At 35.1% G+C, this 22,362-nt stretch overlaps 1 protein-coding gene across 1 annotated transcript in view; it reads left to right on the top strand.

Annotated features, from left to right (window-relative positions):
- The window catches only part of RP2 (RP2 activator of ARL3 GTPase), a gene marked incomplete at its 5' end in the record, with an annotated part of 41,915 nt that extends 24,079 nt beyond the window's left edge, over positions 1–17,836 (top strand). Inside the window, 2 exons of the mRNA XM_082681919.1 lie at positions 16,045–16,130; positions 17,505–17,836. Coding sequence (XP_082538045.1) covers positions 16,045–16,130; positions 17,505–17,588 — 170 coding nt within the window. The 3' untranslated portion in view covers positions 17,589–17,836. The remainder of the gene's footprint in view (positions 1–16,044; positions 16,131–17,504) is intronic.
- Between the last annotated feature and the right edge of the window lie 4,526 nt (positions 17,837–22,362).

A 22,362-nucleotide genomic window follows, 5' to 3' on the forward strand; every position in this document is an offset into this window, starting at 1 on the left:
ACTAATGCTGGGTGCAATTCGGCCCTTAAGTAGTAATACAGTATTTCATATACCTTAGTGGTTATTCTAGTAGTACCAAGGACTGGCTCCAACCAGTGCATGAATCTATCCCAGATCATATATAGGAAATTATGACCCGGCTCCTTTGATGCAGCCATTTTGATACGGGAAAATTTGATGAAACCTTGGAAACAAATCTTTAAACTCTCAGCAGCTTTCAGAAACTGAATTAAGTAATAAGTGTGTGTAATAGACATCCTAAAGTGTGAGGATTAGGGATGAAGTGAGCATATGAGTAGGCCTAAATTAATGATTTATATACTTGTGTGATGTTAGTGAAGTGGTTTCACAGAATTGCTCCAACCCAGCCATAATATGTGTTTAAGTCACATAACATTCCACATGGAAGAAATAAAATGTTCTGTTCCTGAAAAAAGTAGAACCAAAACCAATGGACAGATGTTATAGGAATTTCAGCAAATAAATATCATATAAACAGCTTTTAAAACCAGAGATGTCCATCGGAAGTGGTCAAAGACTAATGAAGTTATGTCAAAAGGTCACAGGAGCCAGCTTGAAGGAGTCTCAAGAAGTGTCCACTGGCCAAATTTGGGTCAATTTGAGCATCAAAAACAATAATGAAGGGAATTGATTAAACAACAATAGAAATCCATGCATCCATAGTGATAATGAAAAAGAGGGGAGAGGAAATTGGCACTGAACTATGGACCAGCGTGCCCAGCCAGCTTGGAATCTACCTAACTATATGGTCTACACGGATATCATGAATGACTGCTAGACATTCCCACGATCTAGAAGCTTCCTATCCTCTATTAGGAGAGGCACTCTTCCATTAGCTTGAAATGACCCTTTCTCCAGGACCCCAAATTGCCTCACAGTAATAATCAGTTTCTCATCTAAGTAGTCACAGATCCTGTTTAAAATTTGTTTTTATAATCTGAGAAATATCTCCATAAAACTCATCAGCCCATGCTTTTTATCTAATTTGAGAAATCAACAGTATTGAATGTATTCAGTTAATAAATGTGTATTAAGCACCCAAAAAAGGGGGGCGGGGGGAGAGGGAATAAGGAAAGCTCTTCTGCTCTTTATAGAATACTCTGAGCTAATAAACGTAGAAGGAATGATAGACTTCAGAAATCACCATTTTCTAACCCCTGTTGTAATAATTAATTCAGACAAAGGTTATCAGTGGATGCTAAAACTATTGGGGTAAAAGTTGATAAAAAGTAGGATACTTATACATTCTAATTCAAATGGGAAGTATACCTTTAGAGCAGAGATTTGATGATCATCACACTAACCCAGTGATCAAACTTAGCATCACTGATGGCAGGGCAGCCTGACATTGTATTTCTCCTAATGTGATGCAATGAGAAATACACATCATCATCTATGAAGTATTTTTGCCAAAAATATTTTACCTGAATCTAATCGAGCCAAGACTTAATTTCTGGTTTATAGGAAAGAAAGGAAATCTGGAGACATGTTAAATGACACCATGAGGAAACTGAAACAAATCAAAAATAGAAGACATTTTACAAGATAACTGGCTAGGACTCTTCAGACAATGTCCTGGAAGACAAAAACAATGGGGGACTGTTCTGGATTAAAAGAAACCTAACAATTAAATACAAGGAGTGAACCTTAATTGGATTTTGGGTTAGGGTGGGGTGAACTATAAAGTTGTAGAAGTCATTTTGGGGACAACTGGGGAAGTTTGAGGATGATATTTTGGAATCATTGTTGTATCCTTAAGTATGATAGTGGTACTGTGGTTACATAGGAGATGCATGCTGAAGTGTTATGATGTCTGCTATTTTCAAGTGGCTCAGCAAAACAAAAAAGTGTGTGTGTTTGTGCATGTCTGTGTGTGCATGTGTGTATATGTGTATAGTGTGTGGCAAAGCAAATGTGGCCAAATGTTAACATTTGATGGGTGTAAGTGAAGAGCAAATGGATGTTTGTTATTCTTTCAACTTTTCTACAATGTTTGGAATTTTTCAAAAGAAAAGTTGGGGGAAAATTTTAAGCTGCCCAATAGTGCATTGATTGATGTAGAATAATGAGCAGGCTGTCTGTGGAGATATTCCAGCAGGTGTTGGATGGATTGGGTCCTTATGTAAAAGTGGCCATCAGTCATTCTGAGGAGAGTTTCTCAGCTTCAGCACTGTTGACATTTTAGATAATTCTTTGCTGTGGTGGGCTGTCTTGTACATTATAGGATGTTTAGCAGCATCTCTGGCCTCTACTGACTAGGTACCAATAGCACACTGCCCCAGTTATGGCAACCAAAAATGTTTCCAGACATTGCCAAATGCCCCGTGGCGGACAAAATTGCTCCCAGTTGCAAACCACTGTTCTTAGCAGGGGGATGCACTTATTCTTTTGAAAATTCACTTTTATTTCAAATAGTTTATACTTTAGAGTCTCTAAGTTTTCCTCTTCAGTTAAAGTAGTCATAATTATTTCCTTTCAATTAATGAAGCTATTTGACAGCCAAATGAGAGAATTCGTTGTGTTTTTCATCTTGAGAATCTTCCAAATCTGACTGATTCTCAGAACTGTCTGGGGTGCTGTTAAAGATTTAAATTTCCACCTCCCACCCCAGAAAGACTGATTCAAATATCTCTGAGATATTCCCTTAGAATCTGCATTTTAAAAAGTTCCCCAGATGGTTCTGATGATTAGTCAGATTTGGGTTCCTTTGTTTTAGAGGGTCATTCATTCATTTATTCAACAAACATAGATGAGATCTGAGAAGTAGTAAAAGAGGAATCAGATTATATAGGGCCTTGTAGGCCACTGTAGAGACTGTGGCTTCTAGTTTGAGTGAGATGAGAATCTACTAGACATTTTTGTTTTAAAATAAACTCTTTATATTGGAATAATTTTAGATTTTCAGAAAAATTGCAAAGGTAGTACAGAGAGTTTTGAAACTCACCTTCCTCTTATGTTAACATAAGCATGATACATTTGTTGAAACTAAGGAATTTACATGGGTAAAATACTATTTACTCAAACTATAAACTTTATTCAAATTTCACCGGGTTTTTTTCACTTATGTCCTTTTTCTGTTCCAGAATTCAATCCAAGATCCCACATTGCATTTAGTCATCCTATCTCCTTAATCTCTTCTAATCTGTGACAGTTCCTTAGTCTTTCCTTGTTTTTCATAACCTTGAAATATTCGAGCAGTATTGGTAAGTTATTTTGTAGAATGTCCCTCAGTTTGCGTTTGTCTGGTGTTTTCTCTGGTTAGACTGGGGTTATGGGTTTTGGAGAAGAGGTGAAGTGCCCTTCTCATCACGTCACATCACATCACATCATAGGGCACATGATAGCAACATGACTTAATGCTGGTGATGTTGACCTTAGTGACTTGGTTCAGGTGGTATCTGCCAGGTTTCTTGAACACTGTAAATTTCCTTTTTTCCCCTTTCTATACTCTTTGGAAGTTCTTTCTATGGTCTTTGGAAGTTGAGTCACTAAGACCAGTCTACACTCAAGGAGAGGGAATTAAGCTCCACCTCCTAGAGAGGGGAGTATCTACATACATTATTTGGAATTCTGTAAGAAAGATTTGTCCCTTCTCTCCCATTTATTTATTCAGTCATTTATGTCTATCAGTAGGAACTCATAGATATGTATTTTATTCTTTGGGTTATAGTCCAATACTATCAAATTGTTCCAGTTTAGCCTTTGGGAGCTCTTTTAGGTTAGTTCCTCTGTCTCTTTGACATGCATTTTATTTCTTTTTCTTGCATTATTACGTTGGCTAGGACTTCCACTATTATGCTATGTAGAATAGTGAGAAGAGGACATCCTTGCCCTGTTTCTGATCTCAGGGTGAAAGTGTTCAGTCTCACCATTAAGAATGATGGTAGTTGTAGATTTTTCATACATACCTTTTATTAGACTGAGGGAGTTTCATTCTATTCATGTTTGTTGAGGGCTTTTTTTGTTTTTGGGGGTTTTCTTGGCTGTGTCAGTTCTTAGTTGCAGCAAGTGGGATCTTTTCGTTGCGGTGCACGGGCTCTTCATTGCAGCCCATGGGCTTCTCTCTAGTTGTGGTGTGTGGGCTTCAGAGCATGCAGGCTCAGTAGTTGCGGCATGCAGGCTCTCTAGTTTTGGCACGCAGGCTCAGTAGTTGTGGCGCTCAGGCTCAGTTGCCCTGCAGCATGTGGGATCTTAGTCCCCCGACCAGGGGTTGAACCCGCATCACTTGCATTGAAAGGTGGATTCTTAACTACTGGACCACCAGGGAAGTCCCTGTTGATTTTTTATCACACATGATGTTGAATTTTGTTGAATGCTTTTTCTGTATTTATTGAGATGGTCGTGTTTTTTTATTATTGAGTCATTTAATCTGGTAAGTGACTTTTGTTAATTTTGAATGTTGAACCAACCTTGTATTCCTGAGATGCACCCCGTTGATCACGATGTTTTATCCCTTTAATATATTGCTGGATTCAATTTGCTAATATTTTATTGTAGATTTTTACATCTTTGTCCATGAAGCATATTGGTTTGTGGTTTTCTTTTCTTGTAGTATCTTTCTCTGGCTTTGATATTAGTGTAATGCTGGCCTCATAAAATGAGTTGAGAAGTATCCTTCTTCTTCTGTGATCTTGGAGAGATTATAGAGAATTAGTATCATTTCTTCCTTAAATGTCTGGTAGAATTTGCCAGTGAAACCCATCTGGGCCTGAAGACTTGGGGGAAAGATTTTTAGCCATACATTTTATTTATTTATTACATAGAGAGCTCTTTAAGATATATTTGTCTTCTTGGGTGAATTTTGATAGTTTTTGTCTTTCAGGGAATTGTTTCATTTCATCTGAGTTATCAAATTTATAGGTGTAGAGTTTATAGTATTTCCTTATTATTAATGTATGTAGGATCAGTAGTGATGTCCTTCTTATACTCCTGTTGGTGATTTGAGGCCTCTCCCTCTCCGATTAGCCTCGATAGAGGTTTATCACTTTATTGATAATTTCAAAGAAGCAGCTTTTTGTTTTATTGATTTTCTCTATTGTTTTTCTCTTTTCAGTTTCATTGGTTTCTGCTCTAATATTTATTTCCTTCCTTTCATTTGCTTTGGGTTTAATTTGCTCTTCTTTCTCTAGTTTCTTAAGGTTTAAGTTTGGGTTACTGATTTCTTCTTTTCTAATAGAGTGATACTCGTTATTCACAGTAGGTCTGTTCTATAAAGTTGCTGTGAACACTGAATCAGTGAGTACTGAATTGCTACTCCTAGGAGAAATGCAGGGCTAGGTTCCTGCAAGTCTCTGGTCACAACATTTCTTTCAACCAATCAGTATAACCTTGTTGTATGTGTGCTTTTGTTTAAAGACACCTCATTTAGATATGTTTTTGATTCATTAACATTGAACGCACAGCCAGCAGCACTGTAACTTGTGCCTGAATGAAGCTTATCTAACAGACATTTTCTTTGTAAGGCACATCACAGGTTTCCTAAGCTTGGGAACATTAGACTGTACTTGAGCACTACATTTGAAGGCCATTTTAAACACTGATATTACCAACAAAAAGTATAAAAATGTGGCACTAGATGGACTGTGAAAAGGCCACTTGTTTACAGAATGAATGCTGAAACAAGAAAGCAGAGCATCACTTTGTTCAAATTTACCTGGAAACATGCATGTCAGGCAGCTCATATTTTTTGCCACTTTGTGTGTGTCCATGAATGACCATGAAAAGACAAGTATTGATTTTCAGTAAAATATTTTACCTATTTGGTAAAATAAATTTTACCAAGTAAGCAATTAGCAAATAAGGAATCCACAAATAATGAGGATTGACTGTATATGTATTTTGTGTTAGAAATTTTCCTTTAAATGCTGCTTTAGCTGCATTCTGCCAATTTTGATATGATGTATTTTCATTTAATTCAGGGTTTGGCAAAGTATGGCCTACTGTACGTTTTTTAAATGAAGTTTTATCAGAGCATAGCCACACTCATTCTTTTATTTATTATGTTTTGCTGCTATTGCACTGTAACAGCAGAGATGATTAGTTGTGACAGACATTGTATGGCTCACTAAGCCTAAAATATTTCTCATCTGGCCCTTTACAGAAAAAGTGTGCTGACCCCTGATGTAGTAGTTTCCCTTGAGACTTTTCACTTGATCCATGGATAATTTAGAAGTATAATGTTTAATTTCCAAACATTTGGGAGATTGTCCAGATGTGTTTCTATTACTGATTTCTAGATTAATGCTGTTATGGTCTGAAAACACACATTGTATGATTTGTATTTTATTTAATAAGTTAAGGCTTGTTTTCTGGAACAGAATATAGTCTATCTTGGTGAATAATCTATGTGCAGGTGAGAAGAATATATAATCTGCTTTTCTTTGCTGAAATGTTCTATAAATGTCCACTAAGTCGGCTTGGTTGATAGCGTTATTTAGGTCATCTATATCCTTACTGATTTTCTGCCTACTTGCTCTATGAATTAGAGGAGTGTCAAAGTCTTCAACTGTAATTGTAGATTCGTCTATTTCTTTTTTCAGACTCTATCAGATTTTGCCTTGTGAATTTTGAAACTCTGTCGTTAGGTGCATACACATCTAGGATTATGTCTTCTTGAAGAATCCTTTATTATTATGTAATGTCCCTCTTTGTCTCTGATAATCTTCCTTGTTCTAAAATCTGCTTTGTCTGAAATACAGCTACTCCACCTTTTGTTTGGTTGTTAGTGTTTCATCATAAAGCTTTATCCCTTTTCTTTGAACTTATCAAAGTCTGTGTGTCTAAAGTGAATTTTTTGTAGACAGCATATAGTTGGTTCTTGCTTTTCAATCCAATTTGACAGTCTCTGTCTTTTTTTTTTTTTTTGGCTGCCTTGGGTCTTCGTTGCTGCCCCCGAGCTTTCTCTAGTTGCAGTGAGCAAGCGTTACTCTTCGTTGCGGTACACGGGCTTCTCATTGCAGTGGCTTCTCTTGTTGCTGAGCATGGGCTCTAGGCACGCGGGCTTCAGTAGTTGTGGCTCGCAGGCTCAGTAGTTGTGGCTTGTGGGCTCTAGAGCGCAGGCTCAGTAGTTGTGGTGCACGGGCTTAGTTGCTCCGCGGCACGTGGGATCTTCCCGGACCAGGGCTTGAACCTGTACCCCCTGCATTGGTAGGCAGATTCTTAACCACTGCACCACCAGGGAAGTCTGTGTTTAACTGGTGTGTTTGCACCATTCATATTGAAAGGGATTGATATCGTTGGATCAATATCTACCATCTTGCTAGCTGCTTTCTGTTCCATTTGTTCTTTGTTTTTTGTTACCTCTTTTTCTGTTTAATTGGGTATTTTTTAATGATTCCATTTTACCTCCCCTAGTGACTTAGTATTTATACCTCTTTTCCTAAATCTTATTTAATGGTCACCTTTGGTTTTACAGTATACATATTTAAATAATTTGAGTCCACCTTATAATAATATTATACCACATCACCTGTAGTATATAAGGACCTAATAACATCATATTCTCAAATCTTCCTTCCCATCCTTGTGTCACTATTATATATTTTACTATTACATATGCTATAAACACCTAATGCATTGTTCACACTATTACTTTAAACTGTCAGTTATTTTTAGAAAAATTAAAAATAAGAAAAATATAGACATATTACTGGAGGTTTTAGAGCATATGAATGCCATGGTCCCTTTAAAATGTAGCTTTTATCATTCTGGTTACTCTAAGGGAGAAACAGAGAGACCAGCTGGGAGGCTGTTGCTGTAACCTAATTGAGACGTGACAGTGACTTGTTCCAAGGTCATGTTAAATAACACAGAAGAGTTCATTAGATAGGATATCCAGAAATCTTTTTTGTTTACTTCGAAGTCTCACAATTTTTTCATGACAGTTCAAATATTTAGATTTAAGGCTACTGCAAGCTATTTGATAAGACAGTCACATTAAAACAGTAAAAACATGACCAGTGATCTTGTTGACCTCATAATTCAGTTTGAAATAGTCACTTGAAGTAAGCACTTTGAAGTAACTGTAGTCCTCATCATTAGATAGAGAGACAAATAGAACTGCTTAAAAAGCGCATTGTTGGTGGTGTAGTTTTTTTAAAATTTAGGGTCCACACATGTTAATCAAAACTGATGCACTTGTCCACCTTTTTTGTTGATGTTTCTTTGTTGGCAAATTAAGTCACTTATTGGAAGCTCTTCATATCCTATTCAAAGGATAGCAACCAAGTTACATACTTGGGTAATTCTACCAAAATTGTATTTCTGAATTCTAGATTATATTGTCTTTGTAGAATACAGGAACTTTCAGTAATAAATATCTGACTTTAAAAGATATATCTACTTATTTCTTTTAGTGATCCTGAATAAAAGCATATTCCATTCTACCTTAATTCAAACTTTCTACTCTCTACAAAACTGGAAACCCTACATTATCAGATTTTTCTTTTTAGTTCATATTTATTTGGTTTGAAATGCTTTCTAAACTCTTTTTTGCAAATTTCCAAATGTACTGTTTCTACTCAGAAGTAGCTTCCAATGACCCCATGTGTACCCATCCCCCAGTTTTATCAACCTTTTGCCATACTTTAAAAAATAATCTATATATTCTCCTTTTTGCTAAAATATTTTAATCAAATTTTGATATGTCTTGTCATTTCATCCCTAAATATTTCAGTATGTGTCTTAAACAAAGTGAAATTAAAAATGAATGCTTTCTAATAACAGTTTTATTAAGGTATATTTTATATACCATAAGATTATACCATAACAATTTGACAGCTACATAAATGTTTTCTTAAGTGGGGTGTATTATCACGTCTAACATGATTAACAATGTCTTAATATCATCAACTAACTAGTTCATGTTCAAATTTCCCTAATTGTCTAAAAACATTCTTTATGTATTTTTACGGTTAATTTGATCCAGATCTAAAACTGGCCCACTCACTCACTGTATGCGGTTGTTTTGTAGCTTATATCGCTCTTAACCAGAAACAGGTGTTCCCCCTCCCCTGTTTGTTTCGTGCCTTCGTCTTGTAAAAGAAATGTGGCCAGTTGTCCTGTAGTATGCATGGGTTTGTTTAATTTGTTCCTCTATAGTTCTTGTAGATTAGAAGTTAAATCAAAGCCTTGTTTACACTCAGGTTTAGTCTTTTGGGGGAAATATTTCACAGGTGGTACTATTTCCTATAATGAGAAGGCACATAATATTTGATTGTTGTACTTCTAGTGATGCCAATATTGTTAGGCTCAGGTGGTGACAGTCTTTTTATTGTAGAGTTTCCTGTCAGTCTTCCCTATGGGATGCTAAAGCCATTGATGATTGTTGCCTGATCCAGTTATTTTATTAGGAGTTTCAAAATGATCATTTTCAAAGTGTGTCATTACCTCTGCATTTATTAATAGATGTTAACAGAACTTCTCGTACACTGAGCTGTTTGGCTAACTTGAAATATGCTTCATATCAGAAAAGCAGAGTAAATAAAGGAGAAATAATTAAGCATCGATTTTCAGAGTAAAAAGTCAGTGCCCTAGCAACCTATAGTGGTGTCCAGTGAATTTTGTTTGTGTCTCTTCTGAATATCATTATGAGCTCATGACTTTATATATTCAGTATGTTTCGATAACTTGCAGGCATTATTCCTTCTGATCTCACCATGTCTCATCTTTGGTCATTAGGAGCCTCTTCAAGCTGGCTCCTGTATCCTTTTGATAAAACCCTATTGGCCTTTGATAGCCTCATTGCTTTTTGGCTCAACATGATATTCGAGGTTGATCTTACCCATTTCTTGCCCCAGACATAGAATCATCCATTTTTCTGAGAAAATATTCCCCAGTTACCTTCTTTTCTTTACTCAGTACCCATCTTGATCTATATACTGTGATACTGCAAAACTCATACTTTAACTCGTTCTCTGTATCTAATTGTACAGTCGACTGTATATATCCTGCCTTTTCTATATTTGTTGTCTGTATTAAATCACAAGCCTTTTCTCTCCTTCTTGTGCCTTGTTCTGTGGCACATGACTACATTCACCTTAGTATTTCATTCCTTAATACTTCATTTTTCTCTCTTGTTCCATATTGTTTAATAGATTTATGTCTTCTTTTGAATTTTATTTTATTTATTTTTTTATACAGCAGGTTCTTATTAGTCATCAGTTTTATACAGATCAGTGTATACATGTCAATCCCAATCGCCCAATTCATCACACCACCACCACCACCACCCTGCCACTTTCCCCCCTTGGTGTCCATATGTTTCTTCTCCACATCTGTGTCTCAATTTCTGCCCTGCAAACTGGTTCATCTGTACCATTTTTCTAGGTTCCATATATATGCGTTAATATACGATATTTGTTTTTCTCTTTCTGACTTACTTCACTCTGTATGACAGTCTCTAGATCCATCCACATCTCAATAAATGACTCAATTTCATTCCTTTTTATGACTGAGTAATATTCCATTGTATATATGTACCACATCTTCTTTATCCATTCGTCTCTCGATAGGCATTTAGGTTGCTTCCATGACCTGCCTACTGTAAATAGTGCTGCAATGAACATTGGGGTGCATGTGTCTTTTTGAATTATGGTTTTCTCTGGGTATATGCCCAGTAGTGGGATTGCTGGATCATATGGTAATTCTATTTTTAGTTTTTTAAGGAACCTCCATACTGTTCTCCATAGTGGGTGTATCAACTTACATTCCCACCAACAGTGCAAGAGGGTTCCCTTTTCTCCACACCCTCTCCAGCATTTGTTGTTTGTAGAATTTCTGATGATGCCCATTCTACCTGGTGTGAGGTGATACCTCATTGTAGTTTTGCTTTGCATTTCTCTAATAATTAGTGATGTTGAGCAGCTTTTCATGTGCTTCTCGGCCATCTGTATGTCTTCTTTGGAGAAATGTCTATTTAGGTCTTCTGCCCATTTTTGGATTGGGTTGTTTGTTTTTTTGATATTGAGCTGCATGAGCTGTTTATATATTTTGGAGATTAATCCTTTGTCCGTTGATTCGTTTGCAAATATTTTCTCCCATTCTGAGGGTTGTCTTTTCGTCTTGTTTATGGTTTCCTTTGCTGTGCAAAAGCTTTGAAGTTTCATTAGGTCCCATTTGTTTATTTGTGTTTTTATTTCCATTACTCTAGGAGGTGGATCAAAAAAGATCTTGCTGTGATTTATGTCAAAGAGTGTTCTTCCTATGTTTTCCTCTAAGAGTTTTATAGTGTCCAGTCTTACATTTAGGTCCCTAATCCATTTTGAGTTTATTTTTGCATATGGTGTTAGAGAGTGTTCTAATTTCATTCTTTTACATGTAGCTGTCCAGTTTTCCCAGCACCACTTACTGAAGAGACTGTCTTTTCTCCATCGTACTTCCTTGCCTCCTTTGTCATAGATTAGTTGACCATAGGTGTGTGGGTTTATCTCTGGGCCTTCTATCTTGTTCCATTGATCTATGTTTCTGTTTTTGTGCCAGTACCATATTGTGTTGATTACTGTAGCTTTGTAATATAGTCTGAAGTCAGGGAGTGTGATTCCTCCAGCTCCGTTTTTTTCCCTCAAGACTGCTTTGGCTATTCGGGTTCTTTTGTGTCTCCATACAAATTTTAAGACTTTTTGTTCTAGTTCCGAAAAAAATGCCATTGGTAATTTGATACGGATTGCCTTGAATCTGTAGATTGCTTTGGGTAGTATAGTCATTTTCACAATATTGATTCTTCCAATCCAAGAACATGGTATATCTCTCCATCTGTTGGTATCATCTTTAATTTCTTTCATCAGTGTCTTATAGTTTTCTGCATACAGGTCTTTTGTCTCCCTAGGTAGGTTTATTCCTGGGTATTTTATTCTTTTTGTTGCAATGGTAAATGGGAGTGTTTCCTTAATTTCTCTTTCAGATTTTTCATCATTAGTATATACGAATGCAAGAGATTTCTGTGCATTAATTTTGTATCCTGCTACTTTACCAAATTCATTGATTAGCTCTAGTAGTTTTCTGGTGGCATCTTTAGGATTCTCTATGTATAGTATCATGTCATCTGCAAACAGTGACAGTTTTACTTCTTCTTTTCCAATTTGTATTCCTTTTATTTCTTTTTCTTCTCTGATTGCTGTGGCTAGGACTTCCAAAACTGTGTTGAATAATAGTGCTAAGAGTGGACATCCTTGTCTTGTTCCTGATCTTAGAGGAAATGCTTTCATTTTTTTCACCATTGACAGTGATGTTTGCTGTGGGTTTGTCATATATGGCCTTTATTATGTTGAGGTAGGTTCCCTCTATGCCCAGTTTCTGGAGAGTTTTTATCATAAATGGGTGTTGAATTTTGTCAAAAGCTTTTTCTGCATCTATTGAGATGATCATATGGTTTTTATTCTTCAATTTGTTAATATGGTGTATCACATTCATTGATTTGCGTATATTGTGTATATTGAAGAATCCTTGCATCCCTGGGATAAATCCCACTTGATCATGGTGTATGATCCTTTTAATGTGTTGTTGGATTCTGTTTGCTAGTATTTTGTTGAGAATTTTTGCATGTATATTCATCAGTGATATTGGTCTGTAATTTTCTTCTTTTGTAGTATCTTTGTCTGGTTTTAGTATCAGGGTGATGGTGGCCTCATAGAATGAGTTTGGGAGTGTTCCTTCCTCCTCAGTTTTTTGGAAGAGTTTGAGAAGGATGGGTGTTAGCTCTTCCCTAAACGTTTGATAGAATTCACCTGCGAAGCCATCTGGTCCTGGAATTTTGTTGGTTGGAATATTTTTAATCCCAGTTTCAATTTCATTACTTGTGATTGGTCTGTTCATATTTTCTATTTCTTCCTGGTTCAGCCTTGGAAGGTTATACCTTTCTAAGAATGTGTCCATTTCTTCCAGGTTCTCCATTTTATTGGCATAGAGTTGCTTGTAGTATTCTCTTAGGATGCTTTGTATTTCTGCGGTGTCCATTGTAACTTCCTAATTTTCATTTGTAACTTTATTGATTTGAGTCCTCTCCCTCTCTTTCACATGAGTCTGGCTAATGGTTTATCAATTTTGTTTATCTTCTCAAAGAACCAGCTTTTAGTTTTATTGATCTTTGCTATTATTTTCTTTGTTTCTATTTCATTTATTTCTGCTCTGATCTTTATGATTTCTTTCCTTCTACTAATTTTGGGTTTTGTTTGTTCTTCTTTCTCTAGTTCCTTTAGGTGTAAGGTTGTATTGTTTATTTGAGATTTTTCTTGTTTCTTGAGGTAGGCTTGTATTGCTATAAGCTTCCCTCTTAGAACTGCTTTTGCTGCATCCCATAAGTTTTGTATCGTCGTGTTTTCATTGTCATTTGTCTCTGGGTATTTTTTGATTTCCTCTTTTGTTTCTTCAGTGATCTCTTGGTTATTTAGTAACGTATTGTTTAGCCTCCATGTGTTTGTGTTTTTTACTTTTTTTCCCTGTAATTCATTTCTAATCTCATAGCATTGTGGTCAGAAAAGATGCTTGATACGATTTCACTTTTCTTAAATTTACTGAGGCTTGATTTGTGACGCAAGATGTGTTCTATCCTGGAGAATGTTCCGTGTGCACCTGAGAATAAAGTGTGATCTGCTGTTTTTGGATGGAATGTCCTATAAATATCAATTAAATCTGTCTGATCTATTGTGTCATTTAAAGCTTGTGTTTCCTTATTAATTTTCTGTTTGGATGATCTGTCCATTGGTGTAAGTGAGGTGTTAGAGTCCCCCACTATTATTGTGTTCCTGTTGATTTCCTCTTTTACAGCTGTTAGCAGTTGCCTTAGGTATTGAGGTGCTCCCATGTTGGGTGCATATATATTTATAATTGTTATATCTCCTTCTTGGATTAATCCCTTGATCATTATGTAGTGTCCTTCCTTGTCTCTTGTAACATTCTTTATTTTAAAGTCTATTTTATCTGATATGAGTATTGCTACTCCAGCTTTCTTTTGATATCCATTTGCATGGAATATCTTTTTCCATCCCCTCACTTTCAGTCTGTATGTGTCCCTAGGTCTGAAGTATATCTCTTGTAGACAGCATATATATGGGTCTTGTTTTTGTATCCATTCAGCAAGCCTGTGTCTTTGGTTGGAGCATTTAATCCATTCATGTTTAAGGTAATTATCGATATGTATGTTCCTATGACCATTTTCTTAATTGTTTTGGGTTTGTTTTTGTAGGTCCTTTTCTTCTCTTGTGTTTCCCACTTACAGAAGTTCCTTTAGCATTCGTTGTAGAGCTGGTTTGGTATTGCTGAATTCTCTTAGCTTTTGCTTGTTTGTAAAGCTTTTGATTTCTCCATCAAATCTGAATGAGATCCTTGCTAGGTAGAGTAATCTTGGTTGTAGGTTCTTCCCTTTCATCACTGTAAGTATATCATGCCACTTCCTTCTGGCTTGTAGAGTTTCTGCTGAGAAATCAGCTGTTAACCTTATGGGAGTTCCCTTATATGTTATTTGTCATTTTTCCCTTGCTGCTTTCAATAGTTTTTCTTTTTCTTTAATTTTTGCCAATTTGATTACTGTGTGTCTCGGCGTGTTTCTCCTTGGGTTTATCCTGCCTGGGACTCTCTGCGCTTCCTGGACTTGGGTGGCTTTTTCCTTTCCCATGCTAGGGAAGTTTTCGACTATAATCTCTTCAAAGATTTTCTCAGGTCCTTTCTCTCTCTCTTCTCCTTCTGGGACCCCTATAATGTGAATGTTGTTGCTTTTAATGTTGTCCCAGAGGTCTCTTAGGCTGTTTTCATTTCTTTTCATTCTTTTTTCTTTATTATGTTCTGCAGCAGTGAATTCCACCATTCTGTCTTCCAGGTCACTTATCCGTTCTTCTGCCTCAGTTATTCTGCTATTGATTCCTTCTAGTGTAGTTTTATTTTCAGTTATTGTATTGTTCATCTCGGTTTGTTTGTTCTTTAATTCTTCTAGGTCTTTGTTAAACATTTCTTGCATCTTCTCAATCTTTGCCTCCATTCTTTTTCCGAGGTCCTGTATCATCTTCATTATCATTATTCTGAATTCTTTTTCTGGAAGGTTGCCTATCTCCACTTCATTTAGTTGTTTTTCTGGGGTTTTATCTTGTTCCTTCATCTAGTACATAGCCCTCTGCATTTTCATCTTGTCTATCTTTCTGTGAATGTGGCTTTTGTTCCACAGGCTGCAGGATTCTAGATTTATGTCTTTTTAAAGAAATTTGTAATTTCCTGGAGGTCAGGACTTCTCCATTACTGAAGGAGATAAAAAACAAATCTATTAGGAATATAGTGATAGTGGAAAAAATTTTAATTGAATTGAAAGGCTTGTTTTGTTTGGCTCACTTACAGCCATGTTTGCCAACAGTTTGACACCGGTAGTTCCAATGCTACATTTAAATCCAAGGCAAACTAAATCACGAATCTTTGTACCAGAATTTAAAGTACAGGTGGTTTAAAAGTAATCAAATTAAGTATGGGAAAGGAGGCACAAATATTCTGTTCAGAGAATTAAAAAATAAAACTTGGTCGTTGGTTCTAGCATGTAGTATTATGGCACATTCAAGAAAAATACTTTCAGATGGTCATTACTTTTGGTGCCTGGCCTCAATTCCTACTTGGCTTAGCTTCATTATAGGTGGCCCAGAACTTGGCTGGTAAGTAGGAGAGTTGGAAGCAAGACTGGCTGCCTAGAAAAATGATTTGAATAGCTTCTGATCTTATTTGTCATTTTATCAACTATTTTTTTGTACTTTCTGTGGTTTTCGTAGAAGTATGAATACCAGAAAAGCCAGACTATTTACAACACTTAAAAATGTGACACTAGTCCTATAATGGCACTGAAGCTACTTGTCATGTGATGAGACTCTATGTTAATTTGTTTTATGATTAGAGTAGGAAGTAGCTGAAGTGACACGTCCCATCTGTCTATTCCCTTCTTTCTTTTCTCTTACCCCCAAAGAAGATGCTAAAGATTCTTCAGGGAAGAATAAAAAGATTAATTTGAGAATAGATTTATATTCATGTTAAGACAACACTTCTTGGGTTTGCTTATAGGTCCTGTTATTGCCTTGGAGTTCAATGGAGATGGCGCTGTAGAAGGATGTCAACTTATTGTCAATGAGATATTCAGTGGGACCAAGGTACAAGATTTTATTGACTGTATTTCATTCAAACCTTTCCTTTCCTTTCTTTTTCCTTACAATTAAATAGTATTTTCAGCACATCATGATTTTTAGAATTTATGGTAAATAATTGGGAAGTAAGCTTTGGTTTTTCCTTGCCAAACTAAAATTTTAATAGCTTAAAAATTTACAAAGTAAGTATCTACTTATTAAAAACCTTCAATAATACATGTTTCTAAAGTAAAATGTCTCACCAAATGTCTCTTCAAGTTCTTCCTTTTTTAAAAGTAGTGATATGTTGAAAATGTTATATCTCTAAGATTGTATACTTTAGATGGACAATCCTATTGCCCAGTGTTCATTTTCATTTGCTTCAGTAATACTTGATCAAAACTTGAACTTGAGCTATATCTAGAAATCACTACATGTAGGTATTTTCTAGATATGGTTGATGAGGTTGCTGTATCTGAAAATTTCAAACTTAACTTAATATAGCTTAAAAACCAAACATTATAAGAGGACTAAATGAGTATATATAACTGGGTTTTTTTGATAAATATCTGAGAGGAAATTTTTGATTTTATAGTCTGATTTGGCTTATGGTCCCTTGAATTTGCATAATTCAGAGTACTTTGTCTTTTGTCTCATTTTATCATCACAACAGTACTAAGGGAGAGGGCAAATCAGATTGAATAGAAAAGGAAACAGAGAGAAAATGGTTATATGATTTGGAGTTTTTAGATCTGAATGAGTTAAAGATTATCTAATCCAACTTTCTGATTTTACATATGTGGAAACTGAGCCCAGAGAGGTTTATTAAATTGTTAGCATCATACAACTAGTTTATGATAAAGCTAAATAGAACCCAGGTCTCCTCTAATTTCTGGCTGACATTTATAAAAGCTGTTTTTGAAGGGTTCTATTGAGTACTGCTTTGTTGATGTTTGGAAAATAGTTAATTTAAAATTAGTAATATATCTTTAGCAGCTTTGAAAAAGATAATCTCAAGTTTTCCTTCTCAGCCTATTGAGATTCTTATTTAGAAAATAGAAGAAATTAAGAGTTCTTTAAATAAACCTCTTTATTCGTAGCTTTCATAATATTGGCTGTTACATACTTTAAAAACTGAAATTCCAAGTGTAATAAAATACAACTTAAGTATTATGAAAGCAAAGATCTTAATTATATCTTAAGTGCTTTTAAAAAAGCTCAATTACATCATAGCTTTTGAAACTATATTGCATGAATTCTACAGAAAATCCACAAATATTATAAATGATGTACTTGAATTTCTTTTAAATAGCAAGCCTGTGACTGTTCTGTGAAGAATGTGGGCTTTGGAATTTGGGGATTACTAGCATGTATTTTTTGTCTCTTTTATGTTTAACATAGATGTTTGTATCAGAAAGCAAGGATGCGGCATCTGGAGATGTAGACAGCTTCTACAACTTTGCTGATATACAAATGGGAATATGAAGTGCGATGTGGAACAAGGACTTGATTTTAAGCCCTTTTCATTTTGTGTATTAGCAATGGTTTTTTTTTTACTGATGCTATAATTGTTAAAGTCATTTTTAAAATAAATTTTTGAATACTGCATCATTTACTTGAGTTTCAAAAAGAGTTCATTTTAAATTAAGTAGTTTTAATCAGCTTAAAAAACATTTAACCCAGTTCAGTGAGCTTGTAGGTTTTGTTTCTCTGCATATGATACTGTTATTAGAAAATAGAAGTGGCTAACAGTTCATGATTTTAGTCCTAATTAAATGTTCTTTCAAATCTCTAATTTACACTTTCCTCAGTACTCCATAATATTTGAGAATATATTCCATTGCTTATTTTCTTTTTTAATTTAGAAGGATTCGTTACTAGCAGATCGGTTAGAATGAACCTATGTGCATTTTTTTCATGTATATACATCCAGTTAAATATTTGCTTCCTAATTGCATAATATGGCAAATGAAATTTTGTATACAGAGTTGACATAATACTTCGTAAATTAAGATTTTTAAATTAATAGGTATTTGATAACCAGTTTTGCAAGTAACTCTACTAACTGATGTTGGTATAGCTGTTTAAAGACTACTTTGTGAGTAGTATGATTATTTGAATAAATTCCACATTGTTTAGTTTTTGAATACAACTGCTAGATGACTCTTCTGCTTCCTGGTAAGAAAAGGTGTATGCAACACTGAAACTATAGAAGCCCAATCACCAGCAGTTCAAAAAGGTGATCACTGTTTTATCAGCTCTTATGAGCTATTAGAATTAAAACAAAGCCTTGCAACATTTAGGTAAGAAATACTTAAGCATAGTGATAAGCTATGCAGATTATTAAAAAGCTAGATAAATTTGATTTTAATTAGATATCCCACTTCTATCAATCAATGTTCAAGTATGATAAAATTATTTTGGTTGCTTTAAAACATTATTTTCCAGATCAACCTGACCGTAATAATTTACCATGGGGCAGGGGAGAGCTACTTGTTTAAAAATCCACATTCTTGGACCAATCCTTAGGCAAATCGATTCAGTGCCCAGGGGAAACTCTGTTTTAAGGGGTTTGTTGTAACGTAAGGTAATCAGAAGATCTTGATAGGCTGATCTTGTGAGAAGGGACTGAACCTGCCATCTACACCACACAGAGTAGCTAATCAGAAGTTAGCTTTCATAGGTCTATTTTTAAAAGGAACCTTAAATTTAACTATGTTTTGATAAAACTAAAGCTGAAAATAATCACTTATAAAAATTCCTCTTATGATTGTTACTAACAATGTATTTTCGTGTTTAAACTGAAAATATTTTTGTGGATATTTTCAGATTCATTTACAACTATTGCATTGAATTGTGTGTCGATATTCAGAAATAATACATTAAAAGACTTTTCACTTTAAATTAATAAGTAATATTGACCACCTACCCTGTGCCTCACCTTGTATTAGCATTGTATCATTTCAGTCTTCTACAAGAGCATTCTATTCTACATAACCTATCCTTTAAATCAAAATGAATTCGTAAGATACAAATAAAAATCGGTGATGGGTTTAATATAATTTTTATCATAATTTACAAATGAGCTTTGCCAAGTAGTAGTCAGAGGACATTAATTTTTCTCATAGGTAAGCTAAATTAAACATATTCTTATCATAATTACATTATTAAATCCCATTATTCACAGTTTAAAAAATCACAGTACTTTGTTTTTCAAAAATATAATACAATGTTATACAACGCTGTAAATTGAGTTCTTTATTTTACCTATGGTATTTTAGCAAAAACTCAGGAATATTACATATAAGGGAGATGTTAATTTAAAATTTTCCACTAAATTTAGTATCTATTAACCAAAGCCTAAAATTTTATACTCTTCAGTTAGATAAGAGCTTTTACCCAAGTTTAATTTGTCTTTCAGGACAGTTCTTTGCTTCTGAATGTTTGAAAAGATTTTTTAAAAATAAGTAGTGCTACGTTGTTGTTTTTATCATTCTAAACCTTGATTGTAATTAGAGTATTCTACATTTCATTTCTGAATAGCTTTTGAATTCATGAAAAAAGAATTAGCAATGAAAACTTAGTAATTTTATTAAGATATACATGTTTAGACATTATATTAGCTTATTTCTCTTGTGTTAATAGTACTGCTGTTTTTGCTTCTGTATATTTATATCTAGCTTTTGTATGTAATTTATCTAGTGTTTATAAAATGTGATTTGTAATAAATATTGTTAAAATGAAAATGAATTAACACTAATTTTTGAAGAGCACTTCTATAACATATATTTACTCATACGTGTACCAAAATATGATCATGACACAAATTTTTTAATGATAAAAGTAAAATAAATGGTCTAATCTGTCTTATGTTAATGATAAATGAACTGTATGCCATGTTGTGTGTACAAAGCACTCTGGAGAAATGCAAAGGAAGTAGAAAACCTGTTTTAATCTAAGGAATTTCCAATATCATGCTCCCTTTGTTAAAAGATACGTTTTGCTATGATTGAATACTTACTAAGATTAGGCATCTTTTTCCTCCATATTTAAGAAAATAGTGAATTGTTTGTGATATACTTTCAGGTTTATACAAATGGACCTTATTTTTGAATTGCTACCAAATTTATCAGCCTTTGTACCCAATTTCTCCCTCTCGCAGCCCATAAATCAGAGAAACTGCAGATTGGTTAGTTTTAAAAATAACATTTATTATCATTATTTCTATGTATAAAGCTTCTACATGTATATTTAGAGCATTTGGGGGGAAAAACAGAACTGTGCAAGATAGTAGCAAAAATTACTTCCTACTTATTGGATAATTCTTGCTGTGCTGAGTTTAAATTTTTTCTCATTTTTATTTTCATTTTATATTTGTGTGAGTTATGATTTTATCTTTTTTTTTAAACATCTTTATTGGAGTATAATTGCTTTACAATGGTGTGTTAGTTTCTGCTGTATAACAAAGTGAATCAGCAATACATATACATCTATCCCCATATCTCCTCCCTCTTGTGTCTCCCTCCCACCCTCCCTATCCCACCCCTCTAGGTGGTCACAAAGCACTGTGTTTTTCTCATTTAAAAGGGACATATTTAGGGACTTCCCTGGTGATCCAGTGGTTAAGAGTCCGTGCTCCCAATGCAGGGGCCACGGGTTTGATCCCTGGTCAGGGAACTAAGATCCTGCATGCCGTGTGGTGCGGCCAAATAAATAAATAAATAATAGAAGGGTCATATTTAACTCTGTTTTACATAGGAAGAGAAGATACTGTAATTAAGGTATGATTACTCCTTCAAAATCCATTCTAGAAAATATTTTATCCTTTAAAAGTGTAACACTAAAAAAAGCCGCATTTCATTTGAATTTTAGTAATGAAAACTTTTTTTGTGAAAATGGAGGCATTCACCATTGACTTGGTTTCCTTTTTTGGTCGAGTGTTTGAAGAGGGTGGCAATCGGTCCTACTCAGCTGGGGAGGCAGTAAACCTTTATACTACTTCATCTCTCTCCTTTGACATTTGCGACATTTTGGCTTTTAGTGGCAAACTCCAGCAAGATGTTCAGAAGCAGCGTTTTTTTTCCTTTTCTAGTGTTTTGGTGCTTTCCTGGTCAGGGCAGGTTCTTACCTATAAATAGATGTTGAGGGAGCAGGCTCACAGGTAGCAGGGAGCCCCCAGCATCCTTCTCTCGGCTCTGATCCTCCCTCTGGGGTCTGCCTTCCCCATTTCAGTTTAATCTGTCCACTAGTAATTGGACTAATGAAAAGTAACTTGTAAGTGGCGACAAGTAATTAACTGATGTTTGTAAAGTGCCTTGAAATGGTGCTTTATGGACGTTAAGTATTACTGTGCTCAACAAAGTAGTATGGTGATCTTTTAAAGTAGTTCAGTTGTGAAGCCATACACCCACCTACAAATAGGCAACTGAATAAGAGAAAACACATATAAGAGGCTGTTAAGACTTAAGTGCTGTTCTCTTATTGATTGATGTACTTTCATTTGTCAATTGTAGGTCAGCTTGTTAGGCTCATTAATAGAACCTTTTATATTATTTCACCCTAACTTCTAAACTGAGCATATATTAAGTGATTTTTAAATTTATCCCAGGACTTCCCTGGCTGTCCAGTGGTTAAGACTCCTTGCTTCCACTGCAGGGAGCACGGGTTTGATCCCTGGTCGAGGAACTAAGATCCTGCATGCCATGTGGTGTGGCGAAAAAAAAAAATTATCTCATTAGAGCCATCTAGTTTTAGGACTGTGAAGTGTATGGACATTTTCAGTCCCTCATTTTACAGATGATAAATTTGAGGGTCAGAAAATTTAGATGGCCTGTCCAACTCAAACCATAATCACTGAACTACGGTGTAGACCTCTTGACTTTTCCCCTGCGATCACCCAGAGAACAAGGCTCAGCTCATCAGGCTCCTTCTTTACGAAGCCTTTTCTAACTCTCACAAAGGTGCAGCCCCTCTTTGGTGCTTACACAGTCCTCTGTATAGATTTCCTGTAACACTTTATTCTATTTCTTTAGCCATTCCTCCCTTGCTACTCAAAGTGTGCCCTGTAGACCGTCAGCATCAGCATCACCTAGAGTTTGTTAGAGTATCAGGCCCCATTCCAGATTTGTTGAATAAGCCTGTCAACTGAAGAAAAATGTACAGCCTAAAAGTTGCAAGTCATATTTTATTCAGACTCTAATCCAAAAAGATATATGCACCCCTATGTTCATAGCAGCACTATTTGCAATAGCCAAGACGT

The sequence above is a fragment of the Grampus griseus genome (genome assembly GCF_964374135.1).
Source record: "Grampus griseus genome assembly, chromosome: X".
Taxonomy (NCBI): domain Eukaryota; kingdom Metazoa; phylum Chordata; class Mammalia; order Artiodactyla; family Delphinidae; genus Grampus; species Grampus griseus.